Raw genomic sequence first — 18150 nt, 5'->3', positions numbered from 1 at the left:
GCCTGGTCTACAGAGCTAGTTCCAGGACAGCCTCCAAAGCCACAGAGAAACCCTGTCTCGAAAAACCAAAAAAAAAAAGATTAACGCTTTCTTGTATTAGGGTTGTAACTAGATCTGGAAGGCCTGCATTGCTCATGTGGAATTTACTCTTTCCCACGAACTTTAGATTGTGAATAAGTGGAATACAGCTCTCATCGGCCTTATGACATATTTTCGAGAGGCTGTGGTGAACACGCAGGAACTCCTAGACTTATTGGTAAAGTGTGAAAACAAGATCCAGACACGTATCAAGATTGGATTGAACTCCAAGATGCCAAGTCGGTTCCCCCCTGTTGTGTTCTACACCCCTAAGGAGCTGGGTGGGCTTGGCATGCTCTCCATGGGCCACGTGCTCATCCCCCAGTCTGATCTCAGGTAGAGCCTACTTGACAACCTTCATGTTAGTCTTACTTCTCAGACTCTGAGAGAAATGGGTATTTCATTACTTTTGATTTTGCTTTTTATCTCTTGTCTTGACTTTCCAAATCAGGTGGTCTAAGCAAACAGATGTGGGTATCACACACTTCCGTTCAGGAATGAGTCATGAAGAAGACCAACTGATTCCCAACTTGTACCGCTACATACAGCCCTGGGAGAGCGAGTTCATTGACTCTCAGCGCGTCTGGGCTGAGTATGCGCTCAAGAGACAGGAAGCTATTGCTCAGAACAGGTGGGCATTCAGGAGGTGTACCAATCTAAGGGCGGGGGGTTGGGTCCTAACACTGTGTGTCTTATGTGGAGGTCATGGGCAGAGTATATTTTTAGAAGTTAAGACTGATTCTATGCCCGGCACTTAGGAGGCAGAGGCAGGCAGATCTCTGTGAATTCGAGACCAGCCTGGTCTATAAGAGCTAGTTCCAGGACAGGCTCCAAAACCACAGAGAAACCCTGTCTCGGAAAAAAAAAAAAAAAAAGACCGATTCTGCTCGTCCTTGGCCAAAGAACATTGAATATTTCTCTTCGCATGAGAAAGGATGTTAACTTCATTTTTTCTGGCAGACGGCTGACTTTAGAAGATTTAGAAGATTCATGGGATCGAGGCATTCCACGGATCAATACCCTCTTCCAGAAGGACCGGCACACATTGGCTTATGATAAGGGCTGGCGTGTCCGAACTGACTTTAAGCAGTACCAGGTATATGGAGTAGAGAATGGAGCGGATTTCTCCAAATCAGGATAGCTTTTGGCATCCCTATCATGTGGGTGGTAGGCACTCAGAAGCGTCACCGTTCTTGCCTTGTTATCCAGGTTCTGAAGCAGAACCCCTTCTGGTGGACACACCAGCGGCATGACGGCAAGCTCTGGAACCTCAACAACTACCGCACAGACATGATCCAGGCCCTGGGTGGTGTGGAGGGCATCCTGGAGCACACTCTCTTCAAGGGCACGTACTTCCCTACCTGGGAAGGTCTGTTCTGGTAAGGACTTGCAGCCACCTGAGCTCCTCGCTGCTCTCCTTTCCTGGGCTGCTGCTTCTCAGTCGTCCCTGTGAGCATCTGGGAGATGAACGGGCGCCATCTTAGTTGGTTCCTCTGCCCCTCAGGGAGAAAGCCAGTGGCTTTGAGGAGTCCATGAAGTGGAAGAAGCTGACCAATGCTCAGCGATCTGGATTAAACCAGATTCCTAATCGTAGATTCACCCTCTGGTGGTCCCCAACAATCAATCGAGCCAATGTGAGTATGAGTCCTCCACATGGGAGATATGAAAAGGGTGTTTCTGTTGCCTTCATTTTGTCCTAAGAACTGGCCTCCTGTGTTCTCTGGTCTCTAATGTCATCTCTCTTTCCTGGCAGGTATATGTAGGCTTTCAGGTGCAGCTGGACTTGACAGGAATCTTCATGCATGGCAAGATCCCCACACTGAAGATCTCCCTCATCCAGATATTCCGAGCTCACCTGTGGCAGAAGATCCATGAAAGCATCGTGATGGACTTATGTCAGGTGGGCTGCAGTGGGGGGTGTGGACCACAGAGTCACATCTGCCTCCCAAGTGCTGGGATTAAAAGCATGCACCATATGCCCAGCCAGCTTGCTTTTTTGAATATGGAAAATTTGTCTTGGACACATCAAGGATTAGACTCTTACCGCCTCATAAATTCTGTCAGCTCTCACTGTAAAAGGGTACAATCTTTTCCTCTTTACTTCAGGTCTTTGACCAGGAACTGGATGCACTGGAAATTGAGACAGTACAGAAGGAGACAATCCATCCCCGAAAGTCCTATAAGATGAACTCTTCCTGTGCGGACATCCTACTCTTCGCTTCCTATAAGTGGAATGTCTCCCGGCCCTCACTGCTGGCAGACTCCAAGTAAGTGTTCTGTGGCTCAGCTTTACGTACTCAGGAACCTTAGTGTTACTATGAGAGCCATGTTTCTTAAGGGATTAGTCCTGCCTTTCTGTTTTGTTATTCTGGCTTTGACCTTATAATCCTATTGCCTCAGCCCCCAAAATGCTCTACAGGAGTAGGCACCATTCCCAACTTTTTGCTTATATTCTTTTAAACTTGGACCCAGTGTTATCCTGTAATCACCAGCGATCAGATCTGCTGAATGCTTGGGGTCTTACTGACCTTTTTTTTTATTATTATTATTATTTTGGTTTTTAACACAGGGCTTCCCTGTGTAGCTGAGGATCTTGCTGATCCTGAATGGGGAGGGGATGGTTTTGAGATTTAGTTGCAGTGTTTGGGAGTTGTTAGGATTCTGAGACATTGGTTGTGCTGTGGTTTCCTGGAAACTTGAACTTTTCTGCCCTTAGGGATGTGATGGACAGTACAACTACACAGAAGTATTGGATTGACATCCAGTTACGTTGGGGCGACTATGATTCCCACGATATTGAGCGCTATGCCCGGGCCAAATTCCTGGATTATACCACAGACAACATGAGTATCTACCCTTCACCCACAGGTGTGCTCATTGCCATTGACCTGGCCTACAATCTACACAGGTGAGTTAGGGCTCAAAAGCATGGGTTTTCCATTAGCCCTGTACTTTCTATGTTTGGTTTCATTTTTTTGAAGCAGAGTCTCACTATATAGCCTTGGCTGGCCTGGAACCTGCTATGTAGACCAGCTTGGCCTCACACTCACAGAGATCTGTCTGCCTCAGCCTCCCGAGTGCTGGTACTAAAAGTGTGTGCCACTACACCCTACACATTAGCCCTTTTATACCAGTTTTAGTTTGGTTGGCTAAGAGGAGGTTTTATCTTTCGGTCACTGACTGATTCATCTTGTGTGTGTATCTTAGCAGGTTATCACATAAGCCTGGGCAACTGGCTTTGTCCCTTTGCTGTACTTTCACCTTTTTCTTGGGGCTTTCTGCCTGTGCTTAAATTCTTGGGACCCTTTCGTCCTTACAGTGCCTATGGAAACTGGTTTCCAGGCAGCAAGCCTCTGATACAGCAGGCCATGGCCAAGATCATGAAGGCAAACCCTGCCTTGTATGTGTTACGTGAGCGGATACGCAAAGGACTGCAGCTGTATTCATCAGAGCCCACTGAGCCTTATCTGTCCTCCCAGAACTATGGTGAACTCTTCTCTAACCAGATTATCTGGTTTGTAGATGACACCAATGTCTATAGAGTGACTATCCACAAGGTGAGTGTGGGTATGCAGGCCTCAGATGCCTGAAGAGTGTATGAAGTGGATGAAGGCAGGGTGGTTATGGCTAGTCCATGTTAACTAATATAATTGTTCTTTAGACCTTTGAGGGGAACTTGACAACCAAACCCATCAATGGGGCCATCTTCATCTTTAACCCACGCACGGGGCAGCTTTTCCTCAAGATAATCCACACATCTGTGTGGGCTGGACAGAAGCGTTTGGGTCAGGTAAGCAGCTGACATGATAGTGAGACCATGGAACGTTGCTCTCTCTCATTCTTGGTAGGGGTAAGGGGGAGGTGTGACTAAAAACAAAATACCCAAGCTGGGCGATGGTGGCGCACGCCTTTAATCCCAGCACTCAGGAGGCAGAGGCAGGTGGATCTCTGTGAGTTCGAGACCAGCCTGGTCTACAGAGCTAGTTCCAGGACAGGCTCCAAAGCCACAGAGAAACCCTGTCTCGAAAAACCAAAAAAAAAAAAAAAAAAATACCCTTTACTCTATTGAAAGATGGCATTGCTGGGTGTGGTGGCCTCTATCTCAGTACTCGGGAGGCAGAGGGAAGAGGATTGCCATAGGTTTGAGCCTAGGCAGGCTCCATACAGTCAAAGAGGCAGAGATACTATTTTGTGTGAATCTACCCATGAAGTACTTGTGCTGAGTGCAGAGCTTGTCCACTTACTTGGCTTCTTGAGCATCAGGGTTATGAGTGGCCTATGCTCATGCCTGACACTGGAGTGCTGGCATTCCAGACTCTGGCCTCATATTTGCCTGGCAAGCACTTGACTCAGTGACTCAGTTCCCCACCCCCAGGGAAATGTTCCCTTGGAGGAGGTCCAAGTATGTTAAGGCCTTCATTACCTCCATACTGGGCTTTCTGTTTTCCAAAGCTTATTTCTCCCTCTATTCTCTGTCTGAGAGAGTAACCAAATACCATCTTTATAAAGGGAATGCATACCCCATATCTTTTGGCTTCCTGGACATTTGATGCCTGGCTGAGCTGTACCTAGCCAGCCACAGTTTCTCTTTTCTGTCTTTTTGCTTGTTTGTTTTTGTTTTGTTTTGTTTTTCGAGTCAGGGTTTCTCTGTGAAACAGTCCTGGCTGTCTTGGGACTCACTCTGTAGACCAGGCTGGCCTTGAACTCACAGAGATCTACCTGCCTTTGCCTCCCAAGTGCTGGGATTAAAGATGTGTGCCATCACTGCACTGCCTGGCTTTATTTAAATATTTTTTGAAAATGATTTTATTAGCCTGGGCATGGTGGTACAAGCTTTTAGTCCTAGCAGTTGAAAAGCAGAGGTAAGTATATCTTTGTGAGTTTGAAGTCAGCCTGATCTACATATTAAGTTCTAGGCCAGTCAGGCCCGCATAGTGAGATCATGTCTCTTAAAAATAAATATTATTTTGTTTTAATTTTATGTGTGAGTATATGAGCATGTTGGGGAGAATCAAATCTGGAACTAGAGCTACAGGCAGTTTTAAACTGCCTTGGTGTGGGTGCTGAGAACCAAGTTCGGGTCCTCCATAACGAGCAGTGCTCTTGAGCTATGGACCATTGTTCTCTCCCCTGTCTTATTTTGCTGTTTCTGAACTATAATTCATTATTAAACATGCAGGTACCTTTTTCTAATTAATAAGTTCGGCAGCCGTTTTCATGTTCTCTATTGAAACAGTTTATTTCAAGATTAGGATTTTTTTCTAGTTAATTGAGGAAGGTAGACTCAGTTTTGTTTTTCTTGGTTGTTAGTTGGCCAAGTGGAAGACAGCTGAGGAAGTGGCTGCCCTGATCCGATCTCTGCCTGTGGAGGAACAGCCTAAACAGATCATTGTCACCAGGAAGGGCATGCTGGATCCACTGGAGGTGAGAGAGAGGTGGACACCGTAGAAGAAAGTAGGCCCGAGCCCTCTGGGCTTTCGCTCTGACCTTGGACTTTGCCTTAGGTACACTTGCTGGACTTCCCCAACATTGTGATCAAAGGATCGGAGCTCCAGCTCCCCTTCCAGGCTTGTCTCAAGGTGGAGAAGTTTGGGGATCTCATCCTTAAAGCCACAGAACCCCAGATGGTTCTCTTCAACCTCTACGATGACTGGCTCAAAACTATCTCATCTTACACGGTAATTTGGCACCTTAGGAAGAGGGTCTCTCTGGGGTGGAATTGGTTCCAGGAGTCAAGTTCTTGAGCTACGCATATCTCTTTTGACTTGTGAGGGCTTGGCACCTGAAGAATTTGGAGATGATGCTTGCTTTGCTGTGAGGCTAGGGTGAGGAGGAGAACCCCCACAATGCTGCTCTCTCCATCTTCTTCCACATCTCCTTCCAGGCTTTCTCTCGTCTCATCCTGATTCTGCGTGCTTTGCACGTGAACAACGATCGGGCAAAGGTGATCCTGAAGCCAGACAAAACCACTATCACAGAGCCACACCACATCTGGCCCACGCTGACTGATGAGGAGTGGATCAAGGTGGAGGTGCAGCTCAAGGACCTGATCTTGGCAGACTATGGCAAGAAGAACAAGTGAGTGGGGAGGGGCCAGGGGCCACAGTGTTGCTGGCACAAGGGAGGCTGCTCGCGGCATAGATTCTGGGGTTTGGAACTTTTTTTTTTTTTAAATATTTATTTATTTATTTATTATGTATACAATATTCTGTCTGTGTGTATGCCTGCAGGCCAGAAGAGGGCACCAGACCTCATTACAGATGGTTGTGAGCCACCATGTGGTTGCTGGGAATTGAACTCAGAACCTTTGGAAGAGCAGGCAATGCTCTTAACCACTGAGCCATCTCTCCAGCCCCCTGGGGTTTGGAACTTTTAAGCTTAGAAGTTTCTCAGATTTTTTTTAGCTGTGTTTGGTAATGCATGCCTGTAATCCCAGCATTTGGTAGGTAGAGGCAAAGGGATCAGAAACTCAATGTTATCTTCAAGTACATGAGTTAGAAGAGGTTAATCTGGGCCACGTGAGGTCTTATCTCAAAAGAAAAACAGCATCTCAGAGGTGCTCAGGAAGAAATGTGGTCAATATGCAGTCTCACTGTGGACCGCTTGTTTTCTGTGGAAGTTACTGACGCCATTTTGAATAGATGCACTCCTTACTCGCTTGGTTTCTGTTATGCCAGGGTTTCATTATGGATCCCATGTTCTCCTCGAACTCCCAACAATACTCTTGCTTTAACCTTCCAAGTGCTGGATTATTGGTGTGTCTCACTCTACCCAATTTGGGATTTCCATTTTTGAGAGTTGTCCTGTGTTGGGGCAGTTTCTGTGGAAGAACAGTAAGAGTTACAGATGCTGACTAGCTCAGAGTACACGTGCATTATTGTGTCACTGCATCCCCATGCGTGCCTTTCTTAAAAGTGTCAACCAAAGGACCTTAGTGCACTGTGCTATATCCCAGAGTGAATAAATTTAAAATTAAAGAACTGTTGAGATTATCTTGACAAAGTATGTCCTGTCTACCCAGTTTTACTTTGCCATCAAGACAAAAGTGACTGGGGGAGGGATCCCGTTTAACTGACAGTGTCCCCACAGCGTGAACGTGGCATCTCTGACACAATCAGAAATCCGAGACATCATCCTAGGAATGGAGATCTCAGCTCCATCACAGCAGCGCCAGCAGATAGCTGAGATTGAGAAGCAGACCAAGGAACAGTCACAGCTCACTGCCACGCAGACTCGAACTGTCAACAAACATGGCGATGAGATTATCACCTCCACCACTAGCAACTATGAAACCCAGACCTTCTCGTCAAAGACTGAATGGAGGGTCAGGTACTGTGGAGGGCAAGATTGTCAGGTGGACAGGCCCCTTGATGGTGCTGGGTGTGCTTGGGCTGAAACGCTGGCGCTCCTTTCTGTTCTTTAGGGCCATCTCTGCTGCCAACCTGCATCTACGGACCAATCACATTTATGTTTCATCTGATGACATCAAGGAGACTGGGTATACTTACATTCTTCCCAAGAATGTGCTTAAGAAGTTCATCTGCATATCTGATCTCCGTGCCCAAGTGAGTATACACACAACCGGACCATATTGTGAGCCCGCTTAGTGTGTACCTAAATTTCATTTTTTTTTCCTTTGGTTTTTCGAAACAGAGTTTCTTTGTGTAACAGTCCTATAGTCCTTGCTGTCCTGGGACTAACTCTAGTAGACCAGGCTGGCCTCAAACTCACAGAGTCTGTGCCTAAATTTCACTTGATAATTCCACGAACTTTGAGGGGCTGGTTTCAAGACTCAATGGATGAATGAGTAACTTGGAAAGGATGGTGGGTGGATCTCTGTGTGTTCAAGGCCAGCTTGGTCTACAGAGTGAGTTCCAGGACAGCCAGGACTGTTTCACAGAGAAACCCTGTCTTAGAAACAAAACAAAAAAAAAAAGAAAAGAAAAGAATGAGAAAAAGAGACATCACAAACAAGAGAATGTCAAAATATTTTACCAATATGACAATTAAGAGAAAATATTGGAGTGGAATTTATTGGCAGAGAATAACAGATTCAAATATGTGTATAGACAAATCTTATTGCTGTGTACTTTATGATATTGAAATAGAAAAGAGCAGGGCCCTTTTTCACACCTCTCAACAAAAGTAAAATAGAGTAAAACTATGGATGTAAAATACTAAGCTGTTAGAAAATACTGATAATCTTAGTGTTGAGAAAACCTTTCACAGCACCAAAGACAGCTGGGTGGAGTGGTACACTCCTGAATCCTAGCACTTGGACAGCCGAGGCAAGCAGGTTGCTGTGAGTGTAAAGGCTAGATTTCACTACCAGCCCAGACGGCTGTCTTAGTTTGATATGGTAGCACAGGCCTCTGTGCCAGCTTCTGTGGCCCAGCTGCTACCAAATGAAACTTTCTCAAATAAATAAATGAAAACCCATTCGAGACTTGTGTGAAAATGTCAGGCTGGCAAAATTATTCCGTAGGTAAAGGTGCTTGCTGCCAAGTCTGTTGGCCAGTTTGAGCTCCAGAATCTATACAATAGGAGAGCGCTGACTTCTGTAAATTGCCCTGTGGCCTCCACATTTCCAGTGTGACACGTATTATACTCATGCATATGCATACACTGAATAAGTAAATGGTTAAGCTTTAAAATAAAAATCCAGAAATTGTCCTTGGGCCACAGATGACTCAGAAGATAAAAGTTTGCTGCACAAAGCTGAAAACCTGAGTTAAGTCCCCAAACCCCACTGTGGAGGGGGAGAACCAGCTCCTCAGAGTTATCCTGACTCTCACATACACACCGTGCCATGTGAGTTTGAGGCCAACTTGGTCTGCATAGTGAGTTCCAGGATAGCCAGAGCTACCTAGTGAGCCCCTGTCTCAGAGACAGACAAATTTAAAGGGAAAGAAAAATACTATAGAGAAAACTCAATCATAAAATGCTTGCCTGGCATGCTCTAAGGCCCTGGGTTCAGTTTCTTGAGAAGAAAAAAAACCAACCTGAAGCTGGTGAGCTGGCTCAGAAGGAAAGCACTTCCCATAAACCTGACACCCTGAGTTTGATTCCGCAGAACCCTGTAAAAGCGGAAGGAGAGAACCTATTGCACAGACTTGTCCTCTGACTTTCACACTCACTCAGTGCCACACGAGTCCTTATATACATGTACAGAATTACAAAAAGTTAAAAATGTTTTTAAATTAGTTTTATATGCATTTTTGCCTTCATGTGTGCCTGTGTGGGGGTGTTGGATCCCCTGGAACTGGAGTCACAGTTGTGAGCTGCAATGTGGGTGCTGGGAATTGAATCTGGGTCCTCTGGAAGAGCAGTCAGTGATCTTAACTACTAAGCCATCTCTCCAGCCCTTATATATATACATACATACATACACACATATGTATATGTATATGTATATATATGGGTGTTTTGTCTGCGTCATATGCATGCAGTACCTGTGGAGGGCAGCAAAGAGTGCCAGGTGCCCTGGAACTGGAGTTACAGGCAGTTGTGAGCCACCGTGCGGATGCCAGGAATCTGTCTCAGGTCCACTGGAAGAGCAACCAATACTCTTGACCACTAAGCTGTCTCTCAAACTCCAATGATAATTTTTAAGACCTGGGTTTAGTAGGTAGAGATACTTGGCCACCAAACCTAATAACCCAAATTTGATTCTCCCAGATCATGGGGGTGTTTGGGATGGGGTTAATGTGTAACATTTTGACCAAGTAACCAGATGATTCTGTCCCAATGGTTTTTGGCTGTATTTTGAAAAACCCACCATTTTCTTGGGAATGGGAAGAAATTCTGGCACTCCGAATTGCACTGAGAATAGTCTGATCCCCTCGTCTCTAGATTGCAGGATACCTATATGGGGTGAGTCCTCCAGATAACCCTCAGGTGAAGGAGATCCGCTGCATTGTGATGGTGCCGCAGTGGGGCACTCACCAGACTGTGCACCTGCCCAGCCAGCTGCCCCAGCACGAGTACCTCAAGGTTTGTGATGGTGGCGGAGCCTGGGAATTGAACTTACTGCAGTTACCCTAATGGGTGACTTTTGTCTGCAGATAGGTTGAACTTTTCCTTATTGCTCTTTGCCTGCAGGAGATGGAACCCTTAGGTTGGATCCACACTCAGCCCAATGAGTCTCCCCAGTTATCACCCCAAGATGTCACCACTCATGCCAAGATCATGGCTGACAACCCGTCCTGGGATGGCGAGAAAACAATTATCATCACCTGTAGGTGGGTGTGGGCCTCCTTGAGTGGAGATATTATATTATAGGGCAGGTATTGAGGTCAGGGCCTGAGTTAGTGGCCTGAGCACTCAACCTGTCTTTTTCTTTCCCCGCAGCTTCACCCCAGGCTCCTGCACACTGACAGCCTACAAGCTGACCCCCAGTGGCTATGAGTGGGGCCGGCAGAACACTGACAAAGGCAACAATCCCAAAGGCTACCTGCCCTCGCACTACGAGAGGGTGCAGATGCTCCTGTCAGACCGATTCCTCGGCTTCTTTATGGTTCCTGCCCAGTCCTCTTGGAACTACAACTTTATGGGTATGTGGTCTGGTGGAGACAGAAGCCAGCACTCTTGTCTCTTGGGGTCTGACTGCCGAAGGGTTGGGTGAGGCAGGGAGACCTTGTTAACATCTGATGTTTCCCCTTCTCTAAGGTGTTCGGCATGATCCCAACATGAAATATGAGCTGCAGCTGGCAAACCCCAAGGAATTCTACCATGAGGTCCATAGGCCCTCCCACTTCCTCAACTTTGCCCTCCTGCAGGAGGGTGAGGTCTATTCTGCAGACAGAGAGGATCTCTACGCCTAGTTACTTCTTGCTTCCTTCTGCTTCAGATTCCCCAAAGGCTGGAACCTCTGACCCTCCCCACAGACAAGCTGCTGACATTCAGCAGCCTGGCCCCTTTGTGTTTTGTGCTTGTGTTGTTGATAGACTGTAATTCTGAACAAAATGTAATAAATTTTGTATAAATAGGATTGCTTTTGTTTTCTTGCTTTTAAGAGTTCAAATTCTGGGTATTGATAACTCTGGGGACTGGCTTGGGCAATTCACAGCAAGGTACTGGGCCTCCCCTTCAGGGCTTTGAATATACCCTAGACTCAGCTGAGTTGGGTCTGGCCTTCACACTCTACTTTGGCCGTATTTGCTGGTTTCTCTGTACGTGGAAACCCACCTATTTTAACATCGCTTTAGGACTCAGTGGTCGTGTAGCTGTAGTGTCCAGCCTTGTTCTTTTGTAAACCTTGTCGTTCCTGATAGAGCAGCAAGCACTTCGCTGGCTGTGCCTGCAATCCAGTAGAAGCTGTTTGCTGACCTTCAATCCTTCGCCTCTCTGGAGAGCTTGGCTGCCAAGACCAGGGGCGGAGCCTGTATCAGGCGCTTTGGGGAGGGCTTTCCTAAAGTGACCATTTAGAGCTCTGGTCCTCAGCTCTTAAGAGACCTGCTTGGAAATTGGCAGTCCTGTATCAGTGACCTTGTAGGTGGACCAGAACTGGGCTCAAAGGGCGCAGGGCACTCTCCCACCCCAGGGCCTTTCCCCGTTTTGCTCCTCCCTTGTCGCTTCTTCTCCGCCCCTTATGGCCCTAAACTTCCTGGGCCGGAACTGTTTGGCTTGTTCCTGTCCCAGTTGAGGGTGGGGGCGGCTTTTGGCCTTAGGAGAGAAAAAATGGAGCCCAGGAGGGCAGCGTCCGGATCATCCAACCAGGGGTGTGCTGTGGGCGCGGGGTCAGCCGCGGAGCTCGTGTACCATCTAGCAGGGGCCCTGGGCACTGAGCTGCAGGAGCTGGCACGCCGTTTCGGGCCCGACGCGGCGGCTGGGCTCGTGCCACTAGTGGTGCGGGCGCTGGAGCTCTTGGAAAAGGCTGCCGTGGGGCCGGCGCCGGACTCGGTGAGTCACCGGCTCCTCCTCTTACCCTAGGCAGCCGGCAGGCCCTAACCCCGAGTTCCCTGGCTCCCCCAGCTGCAGGTGTCCGCGCAGCAGGCCGAACTGGAGCTGCGGCGGCTGAGCGAGGAGAACCGGCGCCTCCGCCAGGAGCTAGGCTCAGGGCCGCAGGGTGAGTGCGGGTTCCGCCCGAGCACAGTGAGCTAGGGGCACTAGGGGCTTTAGCACCCCGGAGAATGGTGCTAAGAACACCCCGTCTTCAGAGGAGCGCGAGCTGCTGCGACAGCTCAAGGAAGTGACGGACCGACAGCGGGACGAGCTTCGGGCACACAGCCGAGATCTAATGCGCCGAAGCCAAGAGACGGAGGCGGTGAGGGCGGAGCCCGACGGGCGAGCGGAGTGAGGCGGGGCTGTGGCCGGCTTCGGAGCCCCGCCCACTAGCTCTCTCGCTCCACCCCCAGTTGCAGGAGCAGCTGCAGCGCCTCCTGCTGATCAACTCGGAGCTGCGGTACAAGCTGGCCGCAGTGCAGACCCAACTCAGGGCGGCGCAGGACCGGGAGAGGGAGCGCCAAATAGCTCTGGATGGCTCCCGCCAGCTGGCTGAAGAACAGAGACTGAAGCCCGAAGTAGCAACCCTAGATGACCGGGTGAGAGCCGGAGAGGAGTCAGGACATCCCAGAACTCACAGCATTCAGTTCTTGGTGGGCCCGCAGGAAGCCCGAAAACTACCGTTTCGGTTGCAGCAGTAGTCCCCCACCTACTGTAGCAGCCATCTTGTCCCTTAAGTTTTCCTACCCGACACTTCCCCTAACATTACTGTGAGCACTGGGGCTTGGGGGAGGGGGGCAAGAGTGACTACCTTCTGACCATGCCTGACCTTGCACAGGTGGATGCTCCGCAGCAGCCAGGGCACCCTCCAGAGGCCGTTCAGTGTGGCTTCACCCGGGAGGAGCTTGAGCAGATCCTTCAGGAGCGTAATGAGCTCAAAGCCAACGTATTCTTGCTCAAGGAGGAATTGGCCTACTTCCAGCGGTGAGGGGCCGGAAGCCCAGGACGCCTGTACCTGGCCTACAGGTCACCCCACCTCATCCTTTGGATCGATCATGTATAGGGTCAGCAGTGACATTTGCCAGTGTCCTGCTCAGGCACTGGGAAGAAATAAATTCCATTGTCCCTGCCCTCCTGGAATCTCATTCAAGCCGGGCAGCACCAAGGGTCACTAAGCCGAAGCAGTAGGCTGGAAGTATTCTGAGAAGGGGCCGCCTAAGCTCACAGGTGTTAGCAATTGAGAGCCTTCAGGTGTTTCCAGGGGAAACAGCAGAGCTCAGGTACTGGATTGAAACTTACTGTTGGCATTCCCATTTTCTTCCCCCTCCCACCCATTCTTTAGAGAGCTGCTCTCAGATCACCGGGTCCCTGGGCTTCTACTTGAAGCCATGAAGGTGGCAGTCAAGAAACAGCGGAAGAAGATCAAGGCCAAGATGTTAGGGACACCAGAGGAAGCAGAAAGTAGGTAAGACCCTGCTTCCATACCCGCCGAACAAACCCTTCTGCCTGCTGCAGTTCTACTTCTGTGCCCAGGGAGCCAGCCTCCCTATGCCCCCTACACCTCACCAAACCTGCTGTCCAGCTGCCCTCCTTCCCTCCGGAACCCGCTGCTCCCCTTTGTCCTGGCTGCTGTCCATCCTGCTGAAGAAATTGCTAATGCCACTTCTCCGCATTCATTTCTGTTTCCTTCTTTGCTGGATCTCTTTACTAAAGGAAGCTGTGGCTACAGCCGTGTGAAGGGCTATTGTTTGCCGGGCTATAAAGTGAAACCCTCAAGATGTCCTGTATCTAGTGTCCCTCTTCTGCCCTGAGGCCTCTCCAGTCACTCCATCCTCCCCTGACCTCCTGAAAGTCCTCCACAGGAGCCGGACTCACAGTATCCCTTAAACCCCACATCTCTTTATCTTAGTGACGATGAGGATGACTCGTGGCTCCTGCTCTCCAATGACAAGGAAGATGCTCCCCTGGTTCCTGGATCCAGAATACAGAATTTGTATGTTGGAGGAGGGGAAGGCAGGAGGAGGGTGAAGGAGGGGCCTGCCTGGTTCTTCTCCCTGCTACTTTTCTCCCTTTGGCCCTGTTCTCCCTCCTGCTTCTTTGCCCTGACTGCCTTCTATCCCTGTGACTTTGTACCACCCGCTCTCCTCCAAAGCCTCTCTCTACCCTCAGCCCGCCTCACTGGCATCTCTTGTCTTCCTGGCTCAATGTACCGCTCTTGGTTTTCCTTTCAGCTTTAGCTTATGGTATCGGGGTGAAACTGAGACCCCTGAAGCTGAGACCAGCAGCAGAGCTCCCGGTAGACAGGAAGGAGAAGAGGCCCCGCAGCAACACCACCTGGAACCTGTGGGCAGCCTTCCAGCCCCCAACTCCTGACTAGCCCTTCTCTGCTTTCAGTGACCGTTGTGGTCCCAGGGCTTCAGCTACACAAGAGGACTAACTTTGGGTTCCGGTTGTATATGGATGTGTGACCTCAAACAAGGGCGAGGCTTCCCTCTGTACCTAGCTTGCACTAGGCATGATGGGATTTCAGCCTGTCTCCCTTTCTTGACATCTCTGTCCCACACTTCAGAGCCAGAGGTAAAGGTGTCTCTGAGTTCTGCTTTCCCCATTGTGAGACAGAGGGCCGCCTGCTTCCCTGAGGCTCATGCAACCAGTGCAATAAAACGTTGATCCATAATACCCCTAAAAATGCTCTCTTTCTCTGTCTGTTAGTGGTCCGTGTTGTCTCCCAGCCCAGCCAGGAACAGAGGCATGGTGATGTTTCATTACAGGGTCTTCTTGGCTCCTCTTTGAGGATGAAGAATGTCTCTTTATTTTGGGAGTATGGCTCCCACCCTCACCCCACCGCTTTGCCTGTTTCCAATACTTAGAGAACCTGTGACTTCAGTCTTTCGGCCTCCTCTAGGCTAAGCCGCTTCAGGCTTCATCATCGTCTGATTTCCCTTTCATTTCTGAATGTTCTGCTGCCTGCCCTTTCAGGGAGGTGCCTCTTAGCAGCCCGCCCTCTGTGCTGGCTTCCTCAGGAAAAGCCTTGAGAGGAAACAGGAGGGGGTTGGGAGCTGTGGGGATCAGATCAAACCGGGCCCTCCTACTCCACTGGCCGCCATGGGGCCTGGGATGATGGTCCCCCTGCTGCTGCTCTGGACTCGGGGGTCCCAGGAATCCACACTGGACCCAACTGGCCAGCATGTCTGTAGAGGCGGCAGGTGGGTCTTGTGGGAGCCCGGCTGATAGAGATGGTGGCTAACTAGGCTTGGGTCCTTTTGGAAAATAGAGAGGAGGGTAGGGGGTTATGGGCCTGAAAGAAGGGTCTCTGAGGGGCAGCCTGGCAGGTAATAGATAGCCAGGACAGATGGTGGGAAGGGCAAGGAAGGGGAAAAGAGGGCTTGGGAACATGGGTACTATGACTACGGACTGTGACATCATGGCTAAATTTTCTAAGTGGGGCTGGGAAAGACTCCCACACCTCAGCCAGCACTAGTGACCCATGCTATGGGAACCTGCTGTCTCCTTTTTGCCCTACAGCCCCTCTGAGCTCCAGTGCTGCCCAGGCTGGAGGCAGAAAGATCAAGAATGCAGCATCCGTGAGTAGCAGGACAGTCCCCTAGCGAAGGAAAGGAAGGATATGACCCAGTGACCTTTCCTACACTACCTCCCCTCCTGAGCCCTGGAACCAGTGTCCACCCTATGACACATACCACTCTCCAGCATTAAAGGGATGACTTTGAAGGGAGCAAAGCCCCAGGAGTGGGTGAGAGAGGCAGGATGCCCCTTACGTGTGTCCCAGTCCTTTCCAGCCTGGGTGGGGTGTTTTTCAGCCGTCTGTGAAGGGCCTGATGCCTGCAGGAAAGATGAGGTGTGCGTGAAGCCGGGCCTCTGTCGATGTAAACCTGGATTCTTCGGAGCCCAGTGCAGCTCCCGTGAGTTTCAGGGGCTGGGTGAAGTTGTTGGGCAGAACTGGGTGAGGGGCAGGAAGTAGGCAAAGCAAGCAGTTGAAAATTTAACCCTTCTGGGAAACGGGTTCATAAATGGGCAATGACCTAAGGAGAGCCCTGGGTGGTCTGGATTTTACCCACAGTCTTAAAACCCCGCTTATCTGCTACCTTCACTTTTAAACTCCTCAGTCAGGACTAATAAAGAAGTGGGCAGGAGGTCGGGAGTCTGTGATCCCTACTAACTTCCTTGTAATTGAGTAGAAGGAGACTAGAACTAGGCTCTCAAGAAGGGGTACCAAGCTGGGCAGTGACGCACGCCTTTAATCCAGCACTCAGGAGGCAGAGTTCTCACTCTGTGAGTTCGAGACCAGCCTGGTCTACAGAGCGAGTTCCAGGACTGACTCCTAAACTACACAGAGAAACCCTGTCTTGAGGTGTGAGGGAAGAAGGGTACCAAGAATCCCTGGGTTGGAAGGGGCCTTTCCTGCCATCCTGGTGGGCATCTTCTACCCTAAATCCAGGTGTCAGTGATGGTCAAGGGTCAGGGGACACCTCAGCAGGGAAAGGGAAGGGGCATGAATGAAATCCCACCCACTTGTGAGACTGAACAAACATATCACTGTCAAAGTCAATATCTGTGTTCTAAAATGTAAAATGGAGGTTAGGCCAAGGCAAGGGGTTTTGTCATCTGAATCTGGGGCCAGAAATGAACTGAATCCCAGGAGGAAAGACTACCAGATGCTCCCAAGGTCTGTCCTTGGCTCTTGAAGAGCAGGCTCCCGTCCTTTTCCTTGAGGAAGGGACAGGGCAAGGACCTGTGCCCGGCCTTGAACCCATTTATCTCCCATTCCTAACCTCACAGCCTGCCCAGGCCAGTACTGGGGCCATGACTGCCGTGAGACCTGCCCTTGCCATCCGCGTGGCAAGTGTGAGCCAGCCACTGGTGTGTGCCACTGTCAGCCTACCTACTGGGGCACACTCTGTGAGTTTCCCTGCACCTGCGGCCCCCACGGACAGTGCGACCCAAAGACGGGCGTGTGCCACTGCGATCCCGGCTGGTGGTCATCCACGTGTCTGCGCCCGTGCCAATGCAAGCCAGTAGCACGCTGTGACCAGGCCACCGGAGCCTGTCTGTGCCCATCTGGCTGGTGGGGCCGCCGCTGCGGCTTCAGGTGCAACTGTCACACCTCGCCCTGCCGACAGGACTCTGGCGACTGCATCTGCCTGAAGGGCTGGTGGGGTCCTGAGTGTAGCCGTAGGTGCCAGTGTGTGCGAGGCCAGTGCAGCGTTTCTTCTGGCCACTGCTCCTGCCCTCCAGGTTTCCACGGCGCCCGCTGCGAGCTACCCTGCGACCCTGGTCACTATGGAGCACAGTGCAGAGAAAGGTGAGGGGGAAATGGGAGCTGCAGGCAGAGGGGTGCAAGAAATAAGACCAGCGTATAGAGGGAAGTATCTCAGGTGACCTCCAGAACATACACAAGGCAGGAATGAAAGAAACAAAAACCCTCAATTCATCTACGTCAACCCATGCCTTCTCTCAGCCCATTAACGTTAAAAGGTAGGATGCTAGGCCAGATGGTGGCATTGTTTAATCTCAGCACTCAGAAGGTGGATCTCTGTGAGTTTGAGGCCAACCTGGTCTACAGAGCTAGTTCTGGGCTATACAGAGAAACTCTGCCTTGAAAAAACAAACCAACCCCTGGACTGGAGAGATGGCTCTTCATTGTTCTGCTCTTTCAGAGATCTGCGTGTTGTTCTCAGGACCCACATCTATTGCCCTCTGCTGGCCGATAACTGCACTCAGGTGCACACACCTCCACATGGATGCTCAGGCATATAGAGCAGCAGTTCACCCTTCCTAAGACTGCGACCCTTTAATACGGCTCCTCATATTGTGGTGACTCCCTAACCATGAAAATTCCTTCATAACTGTAATTTTGCTGCTGTTATGAATCATAATGAAAATATCTGATATGCAGGATATCTGATATGCAACTCCTCTGAAAGGGTAATTCAGCATAGTAGCTCATACTTTAATCCCAGCTCCAATGAACAGTGGCAGGCAGGTCTCTGAGTTCGAGGCCAGCCTGGTTTACATAGTTTTTTTTTTTGTTTTGTTTTGTTTTGTTTTTCGAGACAGGGTTTCTCTGTGGTTTTGGAGCCTGTCCTGGAACTAGCTCTTGTAGACCAGGCT

At 49.8% G+C, this 18150-nt stretch overlaps 3 protein-coding genes across 4 annotated transcripts in view; all 3 read left to right on the top strand.

Annotated features, from left to right (window-relative positions):
• Positions 1–11068, top strand: part of Prpf8 (pre-mRNA processing factor 8) — a 25946-nt gene extending 14878 nt beyond the window's left edge. Inside the window, exons 24-42 of one of the 2 annotated variants that reach the window (XM_026780189.1) lie at positions 167–414; positions 530–709; positions 1039–1174; positions 1288–1457; positions 1583–1712; positions 1832–1978; positions 2185–2345; positions 2795–2986; positions 3398–3635; positions 3740–3868; positions 5389–5502; positions 5583–5756; positions 5963–6156; positions 7168–7407; positions 7502–7643; positions 9931–10071; positions 10180–10319; positions 10429–10631; positions 10747–11068. In XM_026780189.1, the coding sequence (XP_026635990.1) occupies positions 167–414; positions 530–709; positions 1039–1174; positions 1288–1457; positions 1583–1712; positions 1832–1978; positions 2185–2345; positions 2795–2986; positions 3398–3635; positions 3740–3868; positions 5389–5502; positions 5583–5756; positions 5963–6156; positions 7168–7407; positions 7502–7643; positions 9931–10071; positions 10180–10319; positions 10429–10631; positions 10747–10901 (3234 nt within the window). In that variant the 3' untranslated portion in view covers positions 10902–11068. The remainder of the gene's footprint in view (positions 1–166; positions 415–529; positions 710–1038; positions 1175–1287; positions 1458–1582; positions 1713–1831; positions 1979–2184; positions 2346–2794; positions 2987–3397; positions 3636–3739; positions 3869–5388; positions 5503–5582; positions 5757–5962; positions 6157–7167; positions 7408–7501; positions 7644–9930; positions 10072–10179; positions 10320–10428; positions 10632–10746) is intronic. The other variant, XM_005349550.3, reaches the window with a different exon arrangement.
• A 498-nt stretch (positions 11069–11566) lies between these two features.
• On the top strand, positions 11567–14761 carry Rilp (Rab interacting lysosomal protein). Its single transcript, XM_005349548.2, has 8 exons — positions 11567–11979; positions 12052–12145; positions 12237–12343; positions 12435–12620; positions 12860–13005; positions 13364–13486; positions 13931–14014; positions 14253–14761. Exons 1-8 carry the CDS (start codon positions 11758–11760, stop codon positions 14392–14394), a joined length of 1104 nt encoding a protein of 367 aa, XP_005349605.1. The 5' UTR covers positions 11567–11757; the 3' UTR covers positions 14395–14761.
• A 140-nt stretch (positions 14762–14901) lies between these two features.
• Positions 14902–18150, top strand: part of Scarf1 (scavenger receptor class F member 1) — a 13732-nt gene continuing 10483 nt past the window's right edge. The window contains exons 1-4 of the mRNA XM_005349547.2: positions 14902–15227; positions 15547–15605; positions 15840–15941; positions 16819–17341. Of these exons, the coding sequence (XP_005349604.1) occupies positions 15127–15227; positions 15547–15605; positions 15840–15941; positions 16819–17341 (785 nt within the window). The 5' untranslated portion in view covers positions 14902–15126. The remainder of the gene's footprint in view (positions 15228–15546; positions 15606–15839; positions 15942–16818; positions 17342–18150) is intronic.

This window comes from Microtus ochrogaster, chromosome 7 (assembly GCF_000317375.1).
Source record: "Microtus ochrogaster isolate Prairie Vole_2 chromosome 7, MicOch1.0, whole genome shotgun sequence".
NCBI classification, from domain to species: domain Eukaryota; kingdom Metazoa; phylum Chordata; class Mammalia; order Rodentia; family Cricetidae; genus Microtus; species Microtus ochrogaster.
Note: the sequence above shows the minus strand (reverse complement) of the source record. Positions and strands in the feature narration are given on the sequence as shown.